At 42.2% G+C, this 27926-nt stretch overlaps 1 protein-coding gene across 1 annotated transcript; it reads left to right on the top strand.

Moving 5' to 3' along the window:
* Window positions 1-38: 38 nt before the first annotated feature.
* On the top strand, window positions 39-25071 carry LOC143768662 (uncharacterized). Its single transcript, XM_077257305.1, has 9 exons — window positions 39-142; window positions 3117-3308; window positions 7376-7525; window positions 17721-17867; window positions 19145-19285; window positions 19552-19671; window positions 21848-21994; window positions 22501-22644; window positions 24554-25071. Exons 1-9 carry the CDS (start codon window positions 91-93, stop codon window positions 24766-24768), a joined length of 1308 nt encoding a protein of 435 aa, XP_077113420.1. The 5' UTR covers window positions 39-90; the 3' UTR covers window positions 24769-25071.
* Window positions 25072-27926: the final 2855 nt, after the last annotated feature.

The raw sequence follows: 27926 nt of genomic DNA on the forward strand, positions 1-27926 counted from the left end.
TGGTCGGTGTCTCCGGAGAATCGGTTCTGCGCTGGGATGGACTGAACAAACACCTGTTCTCGGCTCATACTCTGCCGCGCTGTCGACACCATGAAGAGCGCAGCCTCTGCCGTATGCGTCATCTCTGCCCTCATATCTACAGGTGGGTGACAAGATCACTTTCTTGGCGCGAATGCATGCAAAGTTTTATTAGGGAATTACATCATTGGTCTTCATCGCTCCTATCAGCATATCATGTGTTTGGACTAGATCCACTATTCAAAAAAATGGATCTTCTACAAACGGAGCAAAATTGAATGTTCACTCGCGAATCGAATCTAGTTTTGCAGCAGCCCCTTTAGGCTATGTTCACAAGTTGCTTTTTTGGCTGTGTTTTTTTCAGGCAGTTAAAACCTGCTCTCGACATTAAAAAAAAGCTGCTGAAAAAATAACAGGTTTTGCTGTTTTATTGGTACAGATTTGTCTACCGTACATGTGGAATAAAGTTAGTTATTCACCAAAAAAGCAGTCAAAATACATGGCTTTATTTTTTGGCACTTTCTCATTGCTTTCTATGGCGGAAAAAGAAAAAGCTGTAAAAATGATGAAAAAAATGTCAAAAAAGCATAATTTTCCCTATTCAGTCGGGACAAAAAAAAAGAACTTTTGTGTGAATGAGATTTCTGAAATCTCATAACTTTTACTGCTACCGAAAAAAAACCAAAACCAACTTTTAACTTGCACAAAAAAATTCATGACAAAAAATGCAACGTGTGAACATAACCTAAGGGTATGTACATGTGACCTCTTTTTCAGGCCTGTGAGCCTACTGGGTTTATCAAGAGGATGGCGTTTTAGCAAACACCAGCGTGTTTTTTTTTTCCCTGAAGCGTCTTTTTTAACATTTGTAGTTGATTTTTTTTTTTTTTAGCTTTTTTGCATCATTTTTGTGGTGTGTATTTTTACTGTCGTTTTTAAGATTTTTTTTGAACTACAGTAAACAAGGAAAATAAAAACCCTAAAAGATTTAAAACCAAAAACTGCTGGGAAAACGCCCCCAATAGTGTCTTATAGACATCTTTTGAGCCTTCCCAGTGAAGTATGGAGTGTCTTCAGAGCAGAATCCACCTGAAGCATGGACCAGTCACTTCCTTTAGCCTCTTGGCTATATGTACACAGAGTTCTTTCGAGGTGGTCAAAAATGATAAGTTTTCGAGCGATAACTGCTTCGAGATATGCCCTCCATTTGGCTATGTGTCCCCGATCACTTTTTCTGGCAGAGTCCACAATGGAAACCGCCTGGGCCACCTATCAAAAAAAATGTTCGAAAGAATGTACATCTGCATTTTCTATGTATGAAAAAAAATCCCTTCATAAATTGGAGCTTTCAAATGTTTTTTAGACTCTTTGGTTTTCTAAGGCCGGCGTTACACTAGCGAGTTTTACGGACGTATGAGCGCAGAAAATATGTCCGTAAAATACGCATTACACGCGGCCCAATGAATCTCTATGGGGCTGCTCCTATCAGCCGTATATTACGCATCTGTAATATACGGTATTGTACGGCCGTAGAAAATCGCAGCATGCTGCGTTTGTCAGCGTATTGCGCAAAAAATACGCCAATGAAAGTCTATGGGGCGAGAAAAATACGGATTACACACGGACCATGTGTGTGACTTGCGAGAAATACGCAGCGTGTTTTATAGAAAAGCCGATAATTCAATTGCCGGCTTTTCATTTCTCCTTCACAAACCCGACATGATATGAGACATGGTTTACATACAGTAAACCATCTCATATCCCTTTTTTTTGCATATTCCACACTACTAATGTTAGTATTGTGTATGTGCTAAATTTGGGTGCTGTAGCTTGAAAAATAAAGGGTTAAATTGCGGAAAAAATTGGCGTGGGCTCCTGCGCACTTTTCTCCGCCAGAGTGGTAAAGCCAGTGACTGAGAGCAGATATTAATAGCCTAGAAACATCTGCCCCCAGCCACCCCAGAAAAGGCACATCTGGAGGATGCGCCTATTCTGGCACTTGGCCACTCTCTTCCCACTCCCGTGTAGCGGTGGGATATGGGGTAATGAAGGGTTAATGTCACCTTGCTATTGTAAGGTGACATTAAGCCAAAATACGCTGCCACACCCTGCCTACGGATGACATACAGATCACTATTTTGGGAACATTTCTGCGTATTACGGCCGTAAAAAACGGACTGTATTGTCTTACGCCTAGTGTGACGCTGGCCTAAAAATGACAAAAAGTAAAAAAAAAAATGACCCGGCCATTTTTCTGGCGTTTACTGCTCTTGCAATACAAGTCAATAAAAAGGCTCAGACAATTTTTGGAGCCATCATTTTTGCTTAAAAAAAACAAAAACCTTTAGCGGTTTCTTTGTTATTCTACGCGGTTAAAAAAAAACGACAGTAAAAAGGATGTCACAATAACGATAGGTAAACCCTCCAAAAACAACAAAACAACAACTGAAAAATGATCAGGAAATGACTGAAAAAAACAACCCAAAAAACACATCAGGAAATAAAAAGGACCATGTAGGTCTGAAGCATGTTGCCTGGGAGTGCAGGGGATATTTCTTTTCTGACTTTTTAATTTTTGTGCTGTTGTGTTCATCCATCTTTGTGCCTTTTATACTACTGGATCAATAAAGCAGTTCTTTTAAGTTGAGTGTCGGCTATTAGTGATGAGCGAGCATGCTCGTGTTCTAATAGAGTATCTTCGGAGTGCTCGAATACTATGTTCGAGTCATCTCCGCTGTTCGACAGGCGCAACACATGCAGGGATTGCCTAACAAACCGGAAATCCTTGCATGTGCTGTGGTTGTCAAACAGCCGTGAGACATGCAGTCGCGGGGACTCGAACACAGTATTCGAGCACGCCGAAGACTATCGGTTAGCACACGAGCATATGCGGATAAGTCCTTATCCGAGAACATTCGCTCATCACTACCGGCTATCGTTTCGACTGTTGCAACAAGGACAACTCTCATCACAACCACTACAAACACACACAGCATAGACCTCTCCAGGTAGAGTATCGTATTAAAATCATGATGCGCATCTTCCTCGGTCGGCTCTTTCCTCCCTGATGACGGCTCAATATTATTTTTCTCTTGTAGCTTCTTGCCTCAAGTGCACGACCTGTAGTTGGATTTTACAAAAAGCTAACGATGAAATTTACGCTACTGAATATGGCAACAAGGTCCTATATCGGGATATTGTTGACGGGCATCCGATCTGTTTGGGATTTAACCGCACGTGTACCTCACCGGAGGAAGTATGTGGCTCTATATATGTGAAAACAACAAAATGTGAGTCCACGCCTGATTTAAAAAAAATATTAAGTAAATGCAGTCATTTCACTGTTGGGTATTTTGCATTTTAAGAGGCTTCGTCCACTCATTTCTCAAAAATAACTCGCCCACTAAATTGTATTTTGTAGAGAGGAGCATATTTGTTAAAAAATTTGAAATTGACAAATCTTTACCAAAATTTCAGTCTGTCGCAAGTGGGAAGTATTGAAAACCTTCCAATTGCCCTGAAAAAAACATGTGCAAAGCTCTGGACTCCTAAGACTGCATCCTACCCTTCGTCAAGCTCTTTAAAGGGACTCTGTCACCTCAATTTGGTGGGATATTAAAATTAGTTGTTACCAGTCAGATGGGCGGTGTATCCTCGTAATCTCTCCACCCCGTCCGTCCCTTTTTTCCGCAATAGTTTAGTGCATAAGAGTATGCGTGCGCCATAGTTGTCACGTGACCCTGCAGTCTTCGGTGGTGCACGCGCAGTATGCTTTGCCCTACTGCGCGCAAAGCCAAAAACATTACTGCGCCTGCGTCCGCGTACTATGTCCCGGAGCACAGCGAAATACTTCCAGAACATAGTGCACGGGCGCATGCGCAGTAAAGCTTTTCGGCTTTGCCCACAGTACGGCAAAGCATACTGCGCGTGCGAGGAAAAAAAAGACGGACGGGGTGGAGAAATTACGAGGATACACCGCCCATCTGACCGGTAACAACTCATTTTAATATCCCGCCAAATTGAGGTGACAGAGTCCCTTTAATGCAAATGCAGCTTTTATTATCAATTTTGGTCAGTGTGCTCACTCGTCATCAATCCATTTTTCAATATGGCCGTTTAGCCATAATTTTAGGCAATCGTATAAAAAAAAAGAAAAATCCAATTTTTTATCTGTATTTAGATTTTTTACATGCATATAATTTTTTTTCTACATCAGCAGTTAAAAATTGTACAAGACCAAATACAGTTTCCTATGATCATAATTGTAAAGTATCTAGAAAAACAAATGTAATACTGATGATCCATTTGGCATTTTTTATGGGCATGAATAGTTTGTGTGGTTTTTCAGTGTTTTACGACTTTCTTTCTGTATTCCTGAGCTGTGACAGGTTCTCACTATCCAGATTCACCTCAAAATTGCTGCTGTGTTCCCTGCCTCTGTTTTTACACTGGCTCAAATTCGCAGCATTAACCAAATGCCTAAAAAATTGTCACAAATTCGATTGGCATTGAAGTTATTTTCTCATCTATAGAATTTTGTCAATAATTAACGTTAAATCTTTCGAGAAAACTGATTGACAACCAATATGGCTGCCACAATGGAGCCACCCCATCCAGAAAGACATATCTATATCTATCCAAATTATACATGATGCTTTCAACAATCCCATCTCACAGAGTAAGATGCTTTATTTCTATAAGAAATGCCCTTCACTGTTCTTATAAGGAGTTTTTTGAGTGATTTTTGTTTTCGGAAGAAGTGTTGAAAAACGCCTTGCGAATAATAAGCACATGCACTTTTTTGAAGCCAATTCTGATGGAATCTGTGCCAAATTAATTACCGTCAAATTGAAAAACTGCCCCCCAAAAAAGCATCAGGAAAATATTTATTCCAAAACACTTCAAAAACTTGTTTTTTTAATGCCTCAAAATCTTTGTATTTTCATGAATATAGTTTTTAGTTGGAGCAGATTCAAAAATGTTTTGACCTCTGGAAGACCTTACGTGTCCTTATATTAAATAAGGAGCTTATGGATTTCAGTGTAAACGGTGCAATGCTTCATTTCTCCTGTGGGGGTGCTGTAGGGAAATTGAAGACTTTTAAGAAGAAGTTATTGACCCAAATGAACAATCCCTTTAAGCAACTTAACAAACAAGTTATGGAATAACCTTGTGAGTCAGTCCCCAGGGGATTAATCTACTGCAGATGAAAGTAAAACAATATGTTGTATTTAATTGAAGCAAATATACTGAAAAATTATAAGATTGATGACTTGTGCTGTTGTTTTCAATGAGCAGTGCCTCAGGTTGACTGTTTTCATAATGCTGCAGATAAACAGATGGATAGCAGCTGCTGAAATCTCCAGGGACGTCGATCATTCATGACACCAGACCTATAGTGTGCGCAATGTAATCACAAAAAAGAGCCTCCAGATCTCAGACCTTGGGCACAAAACTTCTCACCAGGCACCAAGGTTGATTAAGGTCTGCAAACGCTATAACAAAAAATGTGCAGGGTTGGGGTGACCCACAAGAAAATTTTGCGGGGCCCCAAAGGTTCAATATGGAATTGATCCACTTGAAGGGCATAGCAAAGTCCTTAGGATTACCATATCGCAGGTTATCTCACAAAATTAGAATATCATCAAAAAGTGAATTTATTTCAGTTCTTCAGTACAAAAAGTGAAACTCAATGCTCGTCTGCATTGTTGGGTCTGGTGTCTCTCATCTTCCTCTTGACAATACCTCATAGATTCTCTATGGGGTTAAGATCAGGCGAGTTTGCTGCCAATCGAGCACAGTGATACTGTTGTTTGTAAACCAGGTATTGGTAGTTTTGGCAGTGTGGACAGGGGCCAAGTCCTGCTGGAGAATGACATTTCCATCTCCAAAAAGCTTGTCGGCAGAGGGAAGCATGAAGTGCTCCAAAATTTCCTTGTAGACAACTGTGCTGACTTTGGCCTTGATAAATCACAGTGACCTGCACCAGCAGATGACATGGCTCCCGAAACCATCACTGATTGTGGAAAGTTCACACTAGACCTCCAGCAGCTTGGATTGTGGCCTCCACTCTTCCTCCAGACTCTGAGACCTTTATTTCCAAATTATATGCAAAATTAACTTTCATCTGAAAACACCTTGGACCACTGACAACAGTCCAGTTCTTTTTCTCCTTGGCCCAGGTAAGACGCTTCTGGCGTTGTCTATTGGTCATGAGGGGCCTGACACAAGGAATGCGACACTTGAGCCCATGTCCTGGATACGTCTGTGTGCGGTGGCTCTTGAAGCAATGATTCCAGCAGTAGTCCACTCATTGTGAATCTACCCCAAAATTTTTGAATGGTCTTTTCTTAACAATCCTTTCCAGGCTGCGGTTATCACGATTGCTTGTGCACCTTTTTCTATCACACTTTTTCCTTCCACTCAACTTTCCATTAATATGCTTGGATACAGCACTTTGTGAACAGCCAGCTTCTTTAGCAATGACCTTTTGTGGCTTACCCTCCTTGTGGAGTGTGTCAATGACGGCCTTCTGGGCATCTGTGAAGTCAGCAGTCTTCCCCATGATTGTGGAGCTACTGAAACAGACTAAGGGACCTTTTCAAAATATTTTTTGCTAATTATTCTAATTTACTGAGATAATGACTTTTGGGTTTTCATTGGCGGTAAGCCATAATCATCAACATTAACAGAAATAAATAAATAATAGTGACATACAGTGTAGAAATAAAAATGTGGAAATAACAGTGCCATATAGTGTGTAAATAAGTGTCATACAGTGTAGAAATAACTGTGACATACAATATGCAAGTAAGAGTTATACACAGTATACCAATAACCATGCAATAAATTATAGAAATAATACAGTATACAAATAAGAGTGATATACTGAACATTATACAAGTAGATCCAATAGGTGGTGCCAGAGATCGAATCCTTCTGAAGAGGCTATTACCATATTTAAATTCCCAGAGGCGCATATGCAGATAATAGTGCCATAAATTGGAATAATTATACTGTCATAAATATTAATATATCAGTGTCGTACAGTGTACAAATAAGTGTGATATACAGTATACAAATGCTAGTATCATATATTGTAGAAATAAATGTCATACAATATTCAAATAATAGTGCCATATAGTGTACAAATAAGAGTGATATACAGTGTACAAATATCTGTATCATATACTGTAGAAGTAATAGTGTCAATCGATATGCATATAATAATTATTGTGTGTCGGGGGCTGCAGAATCCCAGCATCTGCTATGACATGGGGAGCCGATGGATAATGGGATTGTTTTATTCATCAGCCATTCAAGGGTCTAAAGTTCTATTATCTTTACTTTATCATAGATGATCAATCGCAGGAAATCTTCATAAAAAGAGACTGTATGGAAGCGAAAGAATGTGACGTCAGCGAGAGCTTCACCACCCCGGTGCTAAAAACGTCATATGCCGTCACCTGCTGTAACACCGACAGCTGTACACCCGCCCCGCAGATCTGTAAGTGTCTCTCTACTTATTAGTATTTCACACACTTTCTTATTATATTCACTTTTAAGGTCTCACCTGTGTTTTGTAATATTAATGCAGCTGAGATTTACTCCTTTAATATGTTGGGCAGTGTTTTTTTCCTACAAATGATACAAATCAGAAGCAAACACTGAACAAAAAGAATGTTAAGAAAGTTCAGCTCTAAATGCTGCAGAACTGTGAGTGCAGCTCTGGGGTATAATACAGGATGTAACTCAGGATCAGTAATGTAATGTAGTATGTACACAGTGACTGCACCAGCAGAATAGTGAGTGGGGTATAATACAGGATGTAACTCAGGATCAGTAATGTATGTATGTACACAGTGACTGCGCCAGCAGAATAGTGAGTGCAGCTCTGGAGTGTAATACAGGATGTAACTCAGGATCAGTAATGTAATGTATGTACACAGTGCCTGCACCAGCAGAATAGTGAGTGCAGCTCTGGGGTGTAATACAGGATGTAACCCAGGATCAGTAATGTAATGTATGTACACTGTGACTTTACAGGCATTGAGGGTGGATAGAAACAGCAGGTCCCACCACCATAATCAGAGGCCACGTTTCATTTTCTCTATATGGGCTCTTTCTTTCTTTGTAGATTATTGATTTCCACAGACCCTAACATGACTAGACCAGAACAGCAACCTCTGTGAAGGATGGAGGGATTAACAGCTTACAATCCTCCTGAAAATATGCAGTTGTAATTGGACACCTGGCTCAGCACACCTGGCTCAGCAGGGGAAGCCCAGCTTCTCAGCTCAAAGACAGAATTCATAGGCCCACCAACTAACTCCTACAGAAAGACTCCCTGCTGGATCCAAACCATGCAGTCTAACTGCTTTGTTGAGTCAGCTATGATTTTATAAGGAGTAATGGAGATACCCTACATCCTAGCTGTACATCGTGTATATTTCCAAGATCCCCAGAACATGGCGAATGCCCGCCTGGGTCTCTGTTGTGAATTCTGTTGTGGGTTCTGCTCTTAGGTTCCCTCCGGTGGTTATAAGTGGTAGTGCTGCTGTTTGTCCTTCACAACAGTCATCAGCTGCTTCCACTTTGGACGGGGCTATTTAGTCTGGCTCCTTCCTTTATTGAGTGCCAGTTGTCCATTGTTTTCTAAGGGATCCACATCTCTGCTTGGTTTCTCCTTCTGGATTGTCCAAATCATCAAAGATAAGTCCTGGCTCTGTTTTTGCAGTCCACATGCGGTGGACTTAATAGTTCTGTGAATTGCTATGTTTTTTCTTGTCCAGCTCTGTCTGTGTTAAGATTTACTCAGCCTAGTTGGAAGCTCTGGAGTCACAGAGTTACCCTCCATGCCTTTAGTTAGGTGTGGAGATTTTTGTATTCTCTGTGGTGGATTTTGTAGTATTTTTTATACTGACTGCACAGTACTCTTTCCTGTCTTTTCTTTCTAGGTAGCGTGGCCTCCTTTGCTAAATTCTGTTTTCAGTCAGCGTTTGTAATTTCCCTCTCCTCTCACAGTCAATATTTGTGGGGGGCTGCCTTTCCTTTGGGAATTCTCTCTGAGGCAAGATAGTATTCCTGTTTCTTCCTTTAGGTGTAATTAGTCCTCCGGCCGTGACGAGGTGTCTAGGGAGTGACAGGAACATCCCACGGCTACTTCTAGTTGATGTGTTAAGTTCAGGGTCTGCGGTCAGTATAGAGGCCACCTACTCCAGAGCTCGTCCATGCTGCTCCTAGGCCACCAGTTCATAACAGGTGTGGACCTTGAGGAAGACGCCTCCAGCGTCGATACGCGTGGGTCGTGCAGCTGTAGGGTCGGGTTTTTATTCAGCCGCTCACTTGCTCTTTGTGTGGGAAGGGGGGTCTATACTGGGTGGCCCTTTTTCATCTCTTAGCCGATCTCAGCTATTTCCCCTGGGTAGTGTTCAGCATTTTGTCACCGGCTTGCATAAATTATTTTTGCTTCATATTTATGTTGATTAGGATAAGTGGTCAAGCAGAGTGTTGCAGGTGACACAGTATGCACATAGGGGCTGTAAACTATATTAATATGTGCCTTTCTCCTACCATTGGGAATGTATAAATAGGTTACATTTGTGTATTAGCACCTAGGACCTATGTTCCATTGACACTTGCCTCTTTCTCCCACTATTGTAAGAGCCGGCATTAATCAGAATGATGAGACCCTAACATGCTGTTATGGTATTGTACTTTGCATTATATGGACCCTCATTTCCCATTGTTTATGGGTGTTTTTAATTGTTTTTACTACAGTTGTTGTTGTGGTGTGGTTCCAATAAAATTTGTTATACTTTTGTAAATTGTGTTGTGGTGATCCCATTTCTATGATGCAGTCTTTTTTCTTATAGAGTGTTTAGTCCTCCGGCCGTGACGAGGTGTCTAGGGAGTGACAGGAACATCCCACGGCTACTTCTAGTTGATGTGTTAAGTTCAGGGTCTGCGGTCAGTATATTGGCCACCTACTCCAGAGCTCGTCCATGCTGCTCCTAGGCCACCAGTTCATAACAGTACAACTGGCCAACAATGAGTTAACCGCATCTTAAAAGAAGGGAAAGATAGTGCTGAGCCATTTTTTTTTCTGTACTCTGTTGTGTTTTTTTTTCCCTCTTCACTTCTGGGTGGCTCAGGAGTTAGGCGTTGACATGGATGTTCAGGGACTTGCTTCTCGGGTGGATCAACTTGCTGCTAGAGTACAGGGTATTTCTGATTATATCGTGCAGACTCCTGTTTTAGAGCCTAGAATTCCTACCCCCGATCTGTTCTTCGGGGACAGGTCCAAATTTTTGAGCTTTAAAAATAACTGTAAACTGTTTTTTGCTCTTAAGCCCCGTTCCTCTGGTGATCCCATCCAGCAGGTAAAAATTTTAATTTCTCTGTTGCGTGGTGACCCGCAGGATTGGGCATTTTTTCTGGAATCTGGGAATCCGGCCTTGCTTAATGTAGACACCTTTTTTCAGGCGCTTGGGTTATTGTATGATGAACCTAACTCTGTAGAGCATGCTGAGAAAACACTTTTGGCCCTGTGTCAGGGTCAAGAAGCGGCAGAGTCATATTGCCAGAAATTCAGAAAATGGTCTGTGCTTACTAAGTGGAATGAGGATGCTTTGGCGGCAATTTTCAGAAAAGGTCTTTCTGAATCTGTTAAAGATGTTATAGTGGGGTTCCCCACGCCTGCAGGTCTGAGTGATTCTATGTCTCTGGCCATTCAAATTGATCGGCGCTTGCGTGAGCGCAGAGTTGTGCACACTATGGCGTTGTCTTCCGAGCGGAGTCCTGAGCCTATGCAGTGTGATAGGATTGTGTCTAGAGCGGAACACCAAGGATTCAGACGTCAGAATAGGTTGTGCTTTTACTGCGGCGATTCTGCTCATGTTATTTCTGATTGCCCTAATCGTGCCAAGAGAATCGCTAATTCCGTTACTATCAGTACTGTACTGTTGTGAATTCCGTTCTCGGGCTCCCTCCTGTGGTCGTGAATGGTACTTTGGTGAGTTCTGTCCTTGGACACCCTCTGGTGGCTTTGAGTGGAACTGCTGATCTTTGAGGTTGGCTTTCTCAGCTGCCCTCGTTTATTGCTGCTGCTGGCTTCCCTATTTAACTCTGCCCAGGTCGTCAGTTCATGCCAGCTGTCAATGTCTCAGTACTGGTTCAGATCTCTCTTGGATTTCTCTGATGACCTGTCTACTCCAGCAGAAGCTAAGTCCTTGCTAGTCCATTTGCTGTTCATTGGTTTTTGAATATATTTCTCAGTACATGCTATGTTTCTTGTCCAGCTTGCTATTATGATATTTCCTTGCTAGCTGGAAGCTCTGGGGGTGCAGAGCTGCACCTCCACACCGTGAGTCGGTGTGGAGGTCTTTTTGCACACTCTGCATGGTTTTTGCAGTTTTTAATACTGACCGCATAGTTCCCTTTCCTATCCTCTGTCTATCTAGAGAAGATTCGGCCTCCTTTGCTAATATCTGTTTCATTCCTGTGTTTGTTACTTCCCTCTTAACTCACAGTCAATATTTGTGGGGGGCTACCTTTACTTTGGGGAATTTCTCTGAGGCAAGGTAGGCTGCTATTTCTATCTTTAGGGGTAGTTAGCTCTTAGGCTGTGAAGAGGCGTCTAGGGAGAGTTAGGTACGCTCCACGGCTATTTCTAGTGTGTGTGATAGGATTAGGGATTGCGGTCAGTAGAGTTACCACTTCCTCAGAGCTTGTCCCAGGTTTTCTATTTTAACCATCAGGTCATTTCGGGTGCTCCTAACCACCAGGTCCATAACACTGTACAACCTAAATTTCTGTTATCTGTGACCCTGATCTGCTCATTATCGTCATTCTCTGTCATGGCATTTGTGGATTCAGGCGCCGCTTTAAATTTAATGGACTTAGAATTTGCCAGACGTTGTGGTTTTTCCTTACAGCCTTTGCGGAGTCCTATCCCTTTGAGGGGGATTGATGCTACACCATTGGCTAAAAATAAACCTCAGTTTTGGACACAGTTAACCATGTGCATGGCGCCAGCCCATCAGGAAGATTGTCGCTTCCTGGTGTTACATAATTTGCATGATGCTGTTGTGCTGGGGTTTCCATGGTTACAGGTACATAATCCGGTGTTGGATTGGAAATCTATGTCTGTGACTAGTTGGGGTTGTCAGGGGGTTCACGATGACGTTCCTCTGATGTCAATTTCCTCCTCCCCCTCTTCTGAAATTCCTGAGATTCTGTCAGATTTCCAGGATGTTTTCGATGAGCCCAAGTCCAGTTCCCTTCCACCGCATAGGGACTGTGATTGTGCTATTGATTTGATTCCAGGCTGTAAGTTTCCTAAGGGCCGACTTTTCAACCTGTCTGTGCCTGAACATGCCGCCATGCGGAGCTATGTAAGGGAGTCTTTGGAGAAGGGGCATATTCGGCCATCTTCTTCTCCATTAGGAGCAGGTTTTTTTTTTGTTGCCAAGAAGGATGGCTCCTTGAGACCCTGTATTGATTATCGCCTCTTGAATAAGATCACGGTCAAATTCCAATACCCTTTGCCTTTGCTTTCTGATTTGTTTGCCAGAATTAAGGGGGCTAGTTGGTTTACTAAGATTGACCTTCGAGGGGCATATAATCTGGTTCGTATTAAGCAGGGTGACGAATGGAAAACTGCGTTTAATACGCCCGAGGGCCATTTTGAGTATCTTGTGATGCCATTCGGACTCTCTAATGCCCCATCTGTGTTTCAGTCCTTCATGCATGATATTTTTCGGAATTATCTTGATAAATTCATGATTGTATATTTGGATGATATTTTGATTTTTTCAGATGATTGGGAGTCTCATGTGAAACAAGTTAGGATGGTATTTCAGGTCCTTCGTGACAATGCCTTGTTTGTGAAGGGGTCTAAGTGCCTCTTTGGTGTACAGAAGGTTTCTTTTTGGGCTTCATTTTTTCTCCATCATCTATAGAAATGGATCCGGCTAAGGTTCAGGCCATTCATGATTGGATCCAGCCCACATCCGTGAAGAGCCTTCAGAAATTTTTGGGCTTTGCTAATTTTTATCGCCGTTTCATTGCCAACTTCTCCAGTGTGGTTAAACCCCTGACCGATTTGACGAGGAAGGGCGCTGATGTAGCTAATTGGTCCTCTGAGGCCGTTTCTGCCTTTCAGGAGCTTAAGCGTCGATTTACTTCTGCCCCTGTGTTGCGTCAGCCGGATGTTTCTCTTCCTTTTCAGGTTGAGGTTGACGCTTCTGAGATTGGGGCAGGGGTCGTTTTGTCTCAGAGGAATTCTGATGGTTCCTTGATGAAACCGTGTGCCTTCTTTTCTCAAAAGTTTTCGCCTGCGGAACGCAATTATGATGTCGGCAATCGTGAGTTGTTGGCTATGAAGTGGGCATTTGAGGAGTGGCGACATTGGCTTGAGGGGGCCAAGCACCGTATTGTGGTCTTGACCGATCATAAGAATCTGATTTACCTCGAGTCTGCCAAACGGCTGAATCCTAGACAGGCCCAATGGTCCCTGTTTTTCTCCCGTTTTGATTTTGTTGTCTTGTATCTTCCAGGTTCTAAGAATGTTAAGGCTGATGCCCTCTCTAGGAGTTTCTTGCCTGATTCCCCTGGGATTCTTGAGCCGGTTGGTATTCTTAAGGAGGGGGTGATTCTTTCTGCCATCTCCCCTGATTTGCGACGGGCTCTTCAGGAGTTTCAGGCTGATAAACCTGATCGCGGTCCAGCGGGGAAACTGTTTGTTCCTGACAGATGGACTAGTAAAGTGATTTCTGAGGTTCACTGTTCTGTGTTGGCTGGCCATCCTGGGATTTTTGGTACCAGAGATTTGGTTAGTAGGTCCTTTTGGTGGCCTTCTTTGTCACGGGATGTGCGTTCTTTTGTGCAGTCCTGTGGGACTTGTGCGCGGGCCAAACCTTGCTGCTCCCGCGCCAGTGGGTTGCTTTTGCCTTTGCCGGTCCCTGAGAGGCCTTGGATGCATATTTCTATGGATTTTATTTCGGATCTTCCTGTTTCCCAGAGGATGTCTGTTATCTGGGTGGTCTGTGACCGGTTTTCTAAGATGGTTCATTTGGTACCTTTGCCTAAGTTGCCTTCATCTTCTGAGTTGGTTCCGTTGTTTTTTCAGCATGTGGTTCGTTTGCATGGCATTCTGGAGAATATTGTGTCCGATAGAGATTCCCAGTTTGTTTCTAGGTTTTGGCGGTCCTTTTGTGCTAAGCTGGGCATTGATTTGTCTTTTTCTTCCGCATTTCATCCTCAGACAAACGGCCAAACCGAGCGAACTAACCAGACTTTGGAAACTTATTTGAGATGCTTTGTGTCTGCTGATCAGGATGATTGGGTGGCTTTCTTGCCATTGGCCGAGTTTGCCCTTAATAATCGGGCTAGTTCTGCTACCTTGGTGTCATCATTCTTTTGCAATTCTGGGTTTCATCCTCGTTTTTCTTCAGGGCAGGTTGAGTCTTCTGATTGTCCTGGGGTGGACTCTGTGGTTGACAGGTTGCAGCAGATTTGGGCTCATGTTGTGGACAATTTGGTGTTGTCTCAGGAGGAGGCTCAGCGTTTTGCCAACCGTCGTCGGCGTGTGGGTTCCCGGCTTCGGGTTGGGGATTTGGTCTGGTTGTCTTCTCGTCATGTTCCTATGAAGGTTTCTTCCCCGAAGTTCAAGCCTCGGTTTATTGGTCCTTATAGGATTTCTGAGATTATCAATCCAGTGTCTTTTCGTTTGGCCCTTCCAGCCTCTTTTTCCATCCATAATGTTTTTCATAGATCTTTGTTGCGGAAATATGTTGTGCCCGTGGGTCCCTCTGTTGATCCTCCTGCCCCGGTGTTGATTGATGGGGAGTTGGAGTATGTTGTGGAGAAGATCTTGGATTCTCGTTTTTCTAGATGGAGGCTTCAGTATCTTGTCAAGTGGAAGGGTTATGGCCAGGAGGATAATTCTTGGGTTGTTGCCTCCGATGTTCATGCTGACGATTTGGTTCGTGCCTTCCATTTGGCTCGTCCGGATCGGCCTGGGGGCTCTGGTGAGGGTTCGGTGACCCCTCCTCAAGGGGGGGGTACTGTTGTGAATTCTGTTGTGGGTTCTGCTCTTAGGCTCCCTCCGGTGGTTATAAGTGGTAGTGCTGCTGTTTGTCCTTCACAACAGTCATCAGCTGCTTCCACTTTGGACGGGGCTATTTAGTCTGGCTCCTTCCTTTATTGAGTGCCAGTTGTCCATTGTTTTCTAAGGGATCCACATCTCTGCTTGGTTTCTCCTTCTGGATTGTCCAAATCATCAAAGATAAGTCCTGGCTCTGTTTTTGCAGTCCACATGCGGTGGACTTAATAGTTCTGTGAATTGCTATGTTTTTTCTTGTCCAGCTCTGTCTGTGTTAAGATTTACTCAGCCAAGTTGGAAGCTCTGGAGTCACAGTTACCCTCCATGCCTTTAGTTAGGTGTGGAGATTTTTGTATTCTCTGTGGTGGATTTTGTAGTATTTTTTATACTGACCATAAACAAGCGGCTCCTGTGCCCCCCCTTTGTTTGACCGGCTTTTCACCCTTTGGGTGCTGTCTCCTGCTCTGGGCATATCTATAGGGCATTCTCTGATATCCTATACCGCTTTTTTCCATCATGGTCTAGTGGAGCCAGTTTCTGCAGGCAGGCCTGGTACGGTATCGTATACACTCATATCTCTCTCATGCATTGAAAGTGCGGTTAGGCATTGTTTTATATTTCCATACTGCAGTTATTTCGGATGGGAGCATTGTTTGGTGTATAGATCATCTATTTATCTTCGGTGCTGTGCCAGGCGTTTCTGGCATTTAGAACGTTATCAGCTGTGCCAGTATTTATTATCTCTTACTGCATCTGGGCTCATTATAGGTGCTGGGCTACCCACGTTTTATTCTCTCTATTTTGGTATTATCTTTTAGTGCTTTTGGTCCACTTTAGCACTATAAAGGAGATAGAGACCACACGCCTATATACCCATTCAACATCAAAAAGGGTATAGTGATCATACGCCCAGAGAGTATTCACTAACAATTTGGAGCAGTCATATATTTTCCACACTTATAGAGGTCATATATCATTATTTGTTTATATTTTTGTACCTTATATTATGCACATTGTGGAACAAGCCTATATGTGGTCTTGGGGGGCATCCCCTTTGTTGGGGTATGTACTAATTTTTGGGTTTAAAATGTTTTTAATTGTCTGATGTGTCTTGTGTGACTACAATAAAATTAATATTTTATTATATCTATATTTCTTTTTGGTGATCCCTGGACTTGTGTATGTCTCTTTTTCTCTTTTTTGATATTTTTTATACTGACCGCACAGTACTCTTTCCTGTCTTTTCTTTCTAGGTAGCATGGCCTCCTTTGCTAAATTCTGTTTTCAGTCTGCGTTTGTAATTTCCCTCTCCTCTCACAGTCAATATTTGTGGGGGGCTGCCTTTCCTTTGGGAATTTTCTCTGAGGCAAGATAGTATTCCTGTTTCTTCCTTTAGGTGTAATTAGTCCTCCGGCCGTGACGAGGTGTCTAGGGAGTGACAGGAACATCCCACGGCTACTTCTAGTTGATGTGTTAAGTTCAGGGTCTGCGGTCAGTATAGAGGCCACCTACTCCAGAGCTCGTCCATGCTGCTCCTAGGCCACCAGTTCATAACAGGTCTCACCCGTTCTAGCATCAAGGCTTATTGAGATATATAGAACAGATAGTAGAAATCATATAGGAAAGCTGTGTTTAGTCTTAATGTTTAGCAGGGGCCCGGCCGGATCCGATGGCGCCAAGGCCGCCTCCCTTGGACCATTTATTAAGGAGTTATGACTCATCTTAGGTTTTGGAGTTATTAGCTGCCAGAGGCAAGGGGAGAAGATTTAGGTTTAGCCCAGAGGGCAGGAGGGGAGTAACCCACAGGGGATAAAGGCTAGTGTAAGGCCATGGGGGCTCTCTCTCTTGTATGCTTGCTGGTCACTTCGAAACTGTTGAATAACGTGCTGAGAAGTGAACAAAGAGACAGCTGGGAGCTCATGCCCTCTATGGCCCAGCATGAACACAGTCAAACACTAACCCGGCAATTGACATATATTCTGCTTATATCTTTTGTTCTTCCGCTCTCTGTATTTGCATATCTGACCATTGTATATGTAACCATTGTATATATAGTGTCTTGTCTAGTGTGCCCTTAAGGCTATTAAATATATAATTTAATTTTTGCCTGCTCTTTTGTCTCGATCCACAAATCCACACGTTCTGTTTCTCAGTTTAACTTTCCATGCTACCGGGGCTGGTTTCTGGCCCTATATAATCCCATTAACAAATTGGGCTTATATCTAATGAGGAACTGGTGGCAATTCTACTGGGCTGGCAGTGCTTGGTTTCACTGGTTCTAGTGAAAGGGGCCTCTCAGCCTGTCAGGGTTGTGAGCGAGTGTGATGCGATGTCAGTGACTGCGTAGGCCACATCATCTCACTACTTGTGTCTCCCTGGGCCTGTTTGGGTAGGGGACATCTATATAAAACTGTATCAAGCTGACCTCACGTGTCCCCAGGGGTGCGGAACATCACATTGGTGATAGTGAGGAGACCGCCTTACATGATTACTCTGACGTTTTACAAATGATGGCACTGGTGGGATTCTGTGTGATCTCTCTCGTGCTATCCACCATAACCTCTCCTTTCTCAAGATTGTATATTTTTACTTTAAGTGCCACCAGAAAACAACACTGAAAATGGAGTGCAGTGCCCGTCCTGCTTTCTTTCGTCCCCCATGGAAAAGTGTGAAGCTAAATACTCACTGACATGTACAGGAAAGGAGAAGTACTGCATCACTTATGAAAGGACGGCTCCATTTGGTAATCGAAGGCTAAACATAAAATGGGTGGTTTTTTGTCTACATGTCACACTTTAAACTTCCAGGTATAAAATTCCCTACGAGACTCGCTGGAAGTTTTAGTACTAGACAACTACATGACAACTACAGGTTGAATCCTATCACAAGGCACCACTCTTTTGACTGTATAATTTTTATTGCCCATTTGGGCCGGATTTTTTTAAGGTAAAGACCCCATCTCCTATCACTCAAGGAGTTTTGATCAGAGTGGTTTATGGACCCTCATACTTTCCACCAAGTCTTTTCACCACTCCTGTTCCACCATTTATTGAACCCTTCTACATCCAATTTCAGTACCCTTTAATGATCTGGCATTTTCTGGGAGACAACTAATATGGCTGCCACAAGGCTTGTCCTTTGTTTTTTCCATATCAATATATTTAAAAAATGCCTAGTACAAGAGCAAGCAATTTGATGACAACCCATTTGTTAGTTAAAGTGACAGTCATCTCGATAGACAATCAAATGTGATGGCAAATGCTAGAATTTTTAAAAGGGACAGAAAGGAATAACGTAAATGGGGACATTTATGGAATATCAATGGGAATTTTTTTAATTTTCAGATCTCCCATAGAAACGAATGGAAAGAACTGGACATGTGAAAAAGGAGCAATCAGCTTGCCTGCCCATGTGCGTGGCAAAATACTCCAGTAATAGAAGCAGTCCAAACCATAGCAGTAGAAAAGGCACAAAAAGTAATTGAACACAACAGCACAAAGAGTAAAAAGTCAGAAAAGAAATATCTGCTGCCCTCCCAGGTAACAAGTTTCAAACCTGCATGGTCCTTTGTGAAGTCTGGAGAAAGGACCATGCAGGTGTGAAACATGTTGCCTCAGAGCGCAGTGGATATTTCTTTTCTGCCTTTTTAATTTTGTGTTCTGTTGTGTTCAGCTATTTTTTGGTGGATTTTATACTACTGGATCAATGAAGCATTTCTTTTAATAAGATGTGCGTGGTTGTTGTTGTTTGTACTGCCGCAAAGAACTACACCTGTTCATGTCTGTGAGCATGCCACCTACGGTATGGATGACATCTAAAGTGGTGTGATGATACGTCATCTATCGGACATTTGTAGCACATCTCATTGATGTGCTGTCAGTAAAAGATGATGAACAATGGTAGATCATTGCTACCCATGCTCCAACTATACATCTTCGAATTTCACGGCTTCTTGTACTTAGTTACTGATGTTGGAGTTGGACTACCTTTTCATTCCCGACTTTCATGTTTCTCTTGTAGAAACCAATTATGCCTATGCAATGGGTTGTGCCTCGAAAAATGTTTGCACAGAAAACAGAGCGCTGCATAATTTAGGCAAACCTGGGTTATTGGAAGAAGTTAAGTGCCATAATACGACCCACAATCAACAAATGAAGACAGGTGAGTAAATTGGTCAATAGGCACATATGGTTGATGAGTCAACTCTGTAGAGTTGACCCTTTGTAGAGTAGATCGGGCTACTCTAACATTCACTTTTTCCACTAATTCATACTGACTGCCTGAAATGTTAATTGGATTTCAAAAAGTGGTGTGTGTACGGTAGGCATAATATAAGCAATTGACTTAGGAAATCCCTTTATTGATTATTCTGTTGGACACCACCCTATGTCACAATGTAATTATTCTTCTTCCTCTTTGTGCTTTAGGACATTTCATTTGGTGCTTCTTCTGTCATGATTACAATGTCAACAACTGCTCTGACAAGGCATATCTATGCAAGCCGGAGGAGGATGTGTGTGTGTTTGAAAGAGTAAGAAGTATATACGGTAAAAAAACCCTTCTTTTTCCCTTTAACTCCGTTGAGCTACAGAAGATTCTGTCACTGTTCGCCTGCTGATTACCTTTCACCTTTCGTCCATTCTTTTCAGATTACAGGTGCTTTCCATTTGCTATCTATCCTGTCCTATCACATTGCAGGTGCTTCTATTTAAACCTCCCCCTGCTTGTTGTGGAGACACAGGAGTCAGTGGATGCTCTATCCACTGGCCAGAAACCGCATGAACCAGGGCTCATGCCACTGAATGCCCGCTCTTCTTTTACCATGGGCATAAAACTACTCAGAAAAAACGGGGTGAGGGTCACACAGTGTGGCAAAAGTTTTTTGTACCACAAATAGACAATAACCCATAAAACGGTCCCAGTAAAATAACCAAGATGGTGCAAAATCAGAGTCTCACCCTTCCGCTGACTCGCCCTGATTAAAGCAGCTGCGACTTCCAAGGCCGACTACTCTCACCTGCAGCACACAAAGAGAGGAGGTAATGACAAGCTTAGGAAGCTGACAGTCTATTGAGGTATGAGGCCAGGTGGCCGAAGGATCCCAACCTGCCATCTCTGAAAATCTCCATGGAGCCAGGTGACTGGTGGGTACCAACACTGGCTTTCGCAAACGTATCCATGGGGCTCAGGTGATCGATGGGTCCAAATCCTGACTTCTCCAAACATTTCCATGGGTTCAGTAATGGTCATTGGAGCAGACCTGTATTCTTCCAGCCAGGGGCGTGGTCCCCCAAGCTGGCATCCTGTAGAATGTCAAATCTGTGTCCCTCGTGATGACGTGGCTACTGTTGTAGAGTGTTCCTGGCTGTGGTTTTATTAAGAGTCTCTGGTTCTCTGGATCTCTTATTACAGAGGAATATCAGTTCATAACTGTTGTCCTTCAAGCCATCATCCAGAGGTCAAGAGGAAGATGTGATGAGATTAACTTGCATTGTTTGAGTATTTAAACAATCTGCATACTTTTTCATCCTCTGCTCAGCAGGTCAACAAGCCACTGGGTTCCACACAATGGTCAATGAACATATTATCAAAGATCTATTGTTCAATTACCCTGCATCTCTGCCATCCAGGATAACAACACAATATGTTACAACAAAGTCTATGCCTCCTGGCTTACTGAAAATAGATGTCTGGGTACTTGCGATTAAGCTGTGTTGTCACATTTGTGTTCTTTGCTGGTGATAGTTTTCATATGGATGTTCAGACATTCTGTGGTTGTTAAAGCCAGTCAGGGAAACTCTAGCTAAGGGTTTTCTCTAGCTGTTTCTGTAATTTACACTGCTTCCATCTTCTGTTTTTATTAGGAAGAAGGTGACATCTCTAACATTACTTACTTTATACTTTATTTTGTGTTTTTCTTCTCCCTTTTGGATATTTCTTTATTCTGCACACTTTTCCTTTTTGTAGGTAATTCACACGCTGCTCTGTCCTCCAGTTTTTTTGGGAGAAATTTGAAGCAACTCAACGGCCTTTTAGGCAGTTTAGGTCCGAGTTGCCATCTTCTAGTTTATGGATAGTGCTGTCTCAGCTAGGGACTGGGGGGTCAGGATCTCTAATCTGTATAGGAACTGGAAGGGTCAGTTGTGTTTTTTTAGTATATTATCTATCATCCCGAGTGAGTTGTTACCCAACACATGGAATAATGACCTGGCTGCTGAACCATGGTCCTTCCTGAAAATAAATTTCCTCTTTTGTAATTTTGATAGATTGGACTTTTGCAGATGTGGCAATGGATAATATGTATTAATAATGTATATATTTTTCATTTGTTTCATTTCTTTATTTTTAAAGGGGAAAAGGGAGGAGAGATTTATCTTTTTGTGTTTTTTTTTTTTATTTCATCTTCGCTTGTTCTACATACTGCCACGTTTCAGTATTTTAGTAAATAGTGAAGATCGCGATCTCTTAAGAAACCAAGCCTTTGGCTAATTTGACAGAAAAACCCAAGAACTTGTGAAACACAAAGTCACATTTAGTCCTCCAGATCATGAGTGGCTCTCAGCAGTTGACATCCACTCTGGGTCCGTATATGATAACTGGTTATAACCATACTACCTCTGACGAGGGTACTGAGGGTACTAAGATTAATATTGTATTTTTATCATTACATTAAATTGTCATGAATTATCTCAGAATATATGTTGGATTTCTTTGGTTTTCCAGATGGTAGAGAAGAAGTAACAATTACTAAGAGATGTGGAAAAAGCAACGAATGCAGCAGAAGTGGCACCATACGAAGCTCAACCAAGACTATTTTCATGAACACCACGTGTTGTGACTATAATGTTTGCCAGGCACCATTACCAACATGTAAGTGGATCATTCACTTATTAAGAAAAGAAGTCTATCTGCTGGGTAGAGTATTGTCCTCTTTGATATCATTGTAGACTTTTATCTACCATAGGGATCAAGACTTCTGCAACTTTTGGTGTCATTAGGTGAGACAATAGTTGTCAATAAGAACACAAGGGCAAGTCAAGATAATCCAGATGTAATTAACTTCTAATTTATGGAGACTTCTGAGAAGGCTACACAAGTGTCAGCCATATGATCACCATCGACGTCCTTAGAGAAGTCCATCATTGACCATCTCAAAACTGGTGTAGGATAGTTAGTGGTCTATAAAGCTCTTCTATACATAAAACTAAGGTGGTGTAAAGACTCGCTGGTTCCACCATTGTGAGCCCCTCTCATGTATCTACAACATATTAGAAGATCATTCTGGAAATCTTAACAACTGTAGACCTTCATGACCAATTAGTAACGAGAGAGGGGCACCAATAAGTATATTCTGTCTTTTGCTCTTTCATTTTTAGTGCCTCAAGCCAAGGATGATGAGAATGGACTTACATGCCCGGCGTGCTTCGTCCCAAACTCAGACCGTTGTCTAGGAAGAAGTAACTTGAAATGTACCGGGAATGAACAACGCTGCATTCGCTACATGAGAACCGAAGTGCGTGGTAAGTGCTCCAACCATTGCTGGGAGAAGCGGAATAAAAGTAGTAAACTTGCTTAAACCTGATGATACTTTGGCATCAAATCTATAGTGTGTTTGATAAAGGTGGAAAGCAATGTCACCAGGAATGTGCACATTAGATTACGATAATATACTTCAGAGCTGCATTCACAGTTCTGTATGCTGCAGAGCTGAAATATCTCAGAATTCTTTCCTGACTCAGTGTCTGAGAGTCTCTAAAGTTTGCTTTGATGATCGGCATTAGGATAAATGATCTCTTTACACCTGCAAATTGCCTCTTCTGAGAAAAAGAGGACTTAACTCTATAGCGCCACCTATTGGAAGTAGCGATCCTACAAGTCACAATCAACCCTTTAACGAGTCGTGCAATATGACTTAGGATTAAAGGGTTGATTGTGACTTGTAGGATCGCTACTTCCAATAGGTGGCGCTATAGAGTTAAGTCCTCTTTTTCTCAGAAGAGGCAATTTGCATATTTAAATTCCCAGAGGAGCATTGCACGGCGAATAAGCCTCCTTACCTTGACAAGCCAGAGATGGTATGTCACTCTCCATAAGGAGAAACGTTACCCCTTAGACCCCACTCTTTACACCTGACATTGCAGTAAACTTGGGAAGGAAAAACAAGTTTTTAGCACTTCATTATAGCAGCATATCAGAGTGTCTGTCTACAAGCTCTGGAGTATAATACAGGATGTAACTCAGGATCAGTAATGTAATGTATGTACACAGTGACTGCACCAGCAGAATAGTGAGTGCAGCTCTGGGGTATAATACAGGATGTAACTCAGGATCAGTAATGTAATGTATGTACACAGTGACTGCACAGGCAGAATAGTGAGTGCAGCTCTGAAGTATAATACAGGATGTAACTCAGGATCAGTAATGTAATGTGTACACAGTGACTGCACCAGCAGAATAGTGAGTGCAGCTCTGGAGGATAATACAGGGTGTAACTCAGGATCTGTAATGTATGTACACAGTGACTGCACCAGCAGAATAGTGAATGCAGCTCTGGGGTATTATACAGGATGTAACTCAGGATCAGTAATGTAATGTATGTACACGGTGACTGCACTAGCAGAATAGTGAGTGCAGCTCTGGAGTATAATACAGGATGTAACTCAGGATCAGTAATGTAATGTATGTACACAGTGACTGCACCAGCCGAATAGTGAGTGCAGCTCTGGGGTATAATACAGGAGGTAACTCAGGATCAGTAATGTATGTACACAGTGACTGCACCAGCAGAATAGTGAGTGCAGCTCTGGGGTATAATACAGGATGTAACTCAGGATCAGTAATGTAATGTATGTACACAGTGACTGCACAGGCAGAATAGTGAGTGCAGCTCTCGAGGATAATACAGGATGTATCTTAGGATCAGTAATGTAATGTATGTACACAGTGACTGCACCAGCAGAATAGTGAGTGCAGCTCTGGAGTATAATACAGGATGTAACTCAGGATCAGTAATGTAATGTATGTACACAGTGACTGCACTAGCAGAATAGTGAGTGCAGCTCTGGAGTATAACACAGGATGTAACTCAGGATCAGTAATGTAATGTATGTACACAGTGACTGCACCAGCAGAATAGTGAGTGCAGCTCTGGAGTATAATACAGGATGTAACTCAGGATCAGTAATGTAATGTATGTACACAGTGACTGCACTAGCAGAATAGTGAGTGCAGCTCTGGAGTATAATACAGGATGTAACTCAGGATCAGTAATGTAATGTATGTACACAGTGACTGCACCAGCAGAATAGTGAGTGCAGCTCTGGGGTATAATACAGGATGTAACTCAGGATCAGTAATGTATGTACATAATGACTAAGCTTTAAGTTTATCCTTAATTATATCTTTTTTCTTTCTCTTGATTTCTGATAGAAAGTGCCACTAACACAGAGAGCTTACATGGCTGCACCACTGATGAGATTTGTGAAGCTGGATCAGCCATAACCTACGCGAAAGGACATTACCACAGAAACATAAAGACTTCCGTTATGTGCAGCAGTGCGGTGGGGTGGAGGGCTCCTCTCTGCACTATCCAGCGTTCTATGACTCTCACATCCATTATCCTAACACTCATCGCATCTTCATAAAATCGCCTGTCCTGTCTTTTTTTCGCTTTGGTAAATAATTACAATTCCTCTGATGCTGATGCCTACAATAAAGCCTCACTCTGTGTAGCCACCAATTACAGGCAGCCCCGCCCCCGAGGTTCTCTGAATGCATAAGGGGATAGCTGGGTGTAATGGGGCCAAACTCTCCCATCCAAAACTTTTCTTTTAGAATTTGAAATTGAAGTTTGGAAATGCCAGGCCCCCATCGCTCTCTGTACCCCTAGGCACTGAACTCTCCTTCCTGCATGTTTAGTTAAGTGGATTTAATTCTAAAATTCAGTTGATCGGCGGTGTCTATATTATTACATTGCATGTGAAATAAAAGGAGGTGTACGGGATTAGAAAGAGGGTTTTTTCTTCTATTCACAAACAGCGCCACTCTTGTTTATAGGTTGTGTCTGGTACTGCCACCCAGATGTAGCTAAAATGGCTGAGCTGTAAAATTTAAACCCAGGCTTATGAAAGTGGCACTTCTGAAATTCCCCTCAAGGTTTTACCTGCTGGCAATGTCTTAGGTAACTAATCAATAGCCCAGACAAACTGTAACTTGCCCCCTAACTAATGATTACTATGGAACGTTAATTTCACCACTATTAGAATTTCCATTCCGCTGAATTGCGGAAACTTCTGCTTTTTTTGAGAGGACTGTTGGTTCTCTGTGCCAATCTCTGGCCGGGCATGTGGGCACACCTCAGCACTATGGGTCCAGAGAAGAGACAATAGAGTCCTAGGAGATGAATAATTGCTGGCGGATTAACCGATTAGTTACAGTAATTGAACTTCCTCCATGTAATTAACATTTTGTGGGGCATTGATCATTACGGGAAACGATGTAGCGTAAAATCCTTGCAACGTTCTTCTGCGACACACATGCACAATGCCAATCTTGTTAGCATACGCCTTCATCTGCATAGTGCAAATATCTGCATAATCAATGGTTAATCCAAGGAAGAATCTCAGTGCAGAAAAAAACTTTAAATGTCCTTAGAAATGGCAATAAGGTGCGGTTTGGAGAAGAAGGCGAGAAGTTGAGGAATTGTTTACCTATAGACTTCCATGCGTTTCTAGTTTGCACCCCTTTTTTGGCTTAATGCCCTTGGAGATGGCAATAGGGTGAGGTTTGGAGAAGAAGGCAAGGAGCAGAGGATTGTTTACCTATAGACTACCATGCATTTCTAGTTTGCACCCCTTTTTTGGCTTAATATCCTTAGAAATGTCAATAGGGTGCGGTTTGGAAAAGAAGGCGAGTAGTAGAGAAAGTTTATCTATAGAGTACCATGCATTTTTAGTTTGCACCCTTTTTTTGGCTTAATGCCCTTGGAAATGGCAATAGGGTGAGGTTTGGAGAAGAAGGCAAGGAGTAGAGGATTGTTTACCTATAGACTACCATACATTTCTAGTTTGCACCCTTTTTTGGCTTAATATCCTTAAATATGTCAATAGGGTGCGGTTTGGAGAAGGCGAGTAGTAGAGGAAAGTTTACCTATAGACTACCATGCATTTCTAGTTTGCACCCCTTTTTTGGTTTAATGCCCTTGGAAATGGCAATAGGGTGAGGTTTGGAGAAGAAGGCAATGAGTAGAGGATTGTTTACCTATTGACTACCATGCATTTCTAATTTGCACCCCTTTTTTGGCTTAATATCCTTAGAAATGTCAATAGGGTGCAGTTTGGAGAAGAAGGCAAGTAGTAGAGAAAGTTTACCTATAGACTACCATACATTTCTAGTTTGCACCCCTTTTTTTGGCTTAATGCCCTTGGAAATGGCAATAGGGTGAGGTTTGGAGAAGAAGGCAAGGAGTAGGGGATTGTTTACCTATAGACTACCATACAATTCTAGTTTACACCCCTTTTTTGGCTTAATATCCTTAGAATTGTCAGTAGAGTGTGGTTTGGAGAAGAAGGCGAGTAGTAGAGGAAAGTTTACCTGTAGACTACCATACATTTCTAGTTTGCACCCCTTTTTTGGCTTAATGCCCTTGGAAATGGCAATAGGGTGAGGTTTGAAGAAGAAGGCAAGGAGTAGAGGATTGTTTACCTATAGACTACCATACATTTCTAGTTTGCACCCCTTTTTTGGCCTAATGCCGTTGGAAATGGCAATAGGGTGAGGTTTGGAGAAGAAGGCAAGGAGTAGAGGATTGTTTACCTATAGACTACCATACATTTCTAGTTTGCACCCCTTTTTTGGCCTAATGCCGTTGGAAATGGCAATAGGGTGAGGTTTGGAGAAGAAGGCAAGGAGTAGAGGATTGTTTACCTATAGACTACCATACATTTCTAGTTTGCACCCTTTTTTGGCTTAATATCCTTAAGTATGTCAATAGGGTGCTGTTTGGAGAAGAAGGCAAGTAGTAGAGGAAAGTTTACCTATAGACTACCATACATTTCTAGTTTGCACCCCTTTTTTTGGCTTAATGCCCTTGGAAATGGCAATAGGGTGAGGTTTGGAGAAGAAGGCAAGGAGTAGAGGATTGTTTACCTATAGACTACCATACATTTCTAGTTTGCACCCCTTTTTTTGGCTTAATATCCTTAGAAATGTCAATAGGGTGCGGTTTGGAGAAGAAGGCAAGGAGCAGAGGATTGTTTACCTATAGACTACCATGCATTTCTAGTTTGCACCCTTTTTTTGGCTTAATATCCTTAGAAATGTCAATAGGGTGCAGTTTGGAGAAGAAGGCGAGTAGTAGAGGAAAGTTTACCTATAGACTACCATACATTTCTATATCATACCTCTTTTTTTGGGGGGGTTTAATGCCCTTAGAAATGGCAATAGGGTGAGGTTTGGAGAAGAAGGCAAGGAGTAGAGGATTGTTTACCTATAGACTACCATACATTTCTAGTTTGCACCCTTTTTTGGCTTAATATCCTTAAATATGTCAATAGGGTGCTGTTTGGAGAAGGCGAGTAGTAGAGGAAAGTTTACCTATAGACTACCATGCATTTCTAGTTTGCACCCCTTTTTTGGCTTAATGCCCTTGGAAATGGCAATAGGGTGAGGTTTGGAGAAGAATGCAATGAGTAGAGGATTGTTTACCTATAGACTACCATGCATTTCTAATTTGCACCCCTTTTTTGGCTTAATATCCTTAGAAATGTCAATAGGGTGCAGTTTGGAGAAGAAGGCAAGTAGT

This window comes from Ranitomeya variabilis, chromosome 4, assembly GCF_051348905.1.
Source record: "Ranitomeya variabilis isolate aRanVar5 chromosome 4, aRanVar5.hap1, whole genome shotgun sequence".
Lineage (NCBI taxonomy): Eukaryota > Metazoa > Chordata > Amphibia > Anura > Dendrobatidae > Ranitomeya > Ranitomeya variabilis.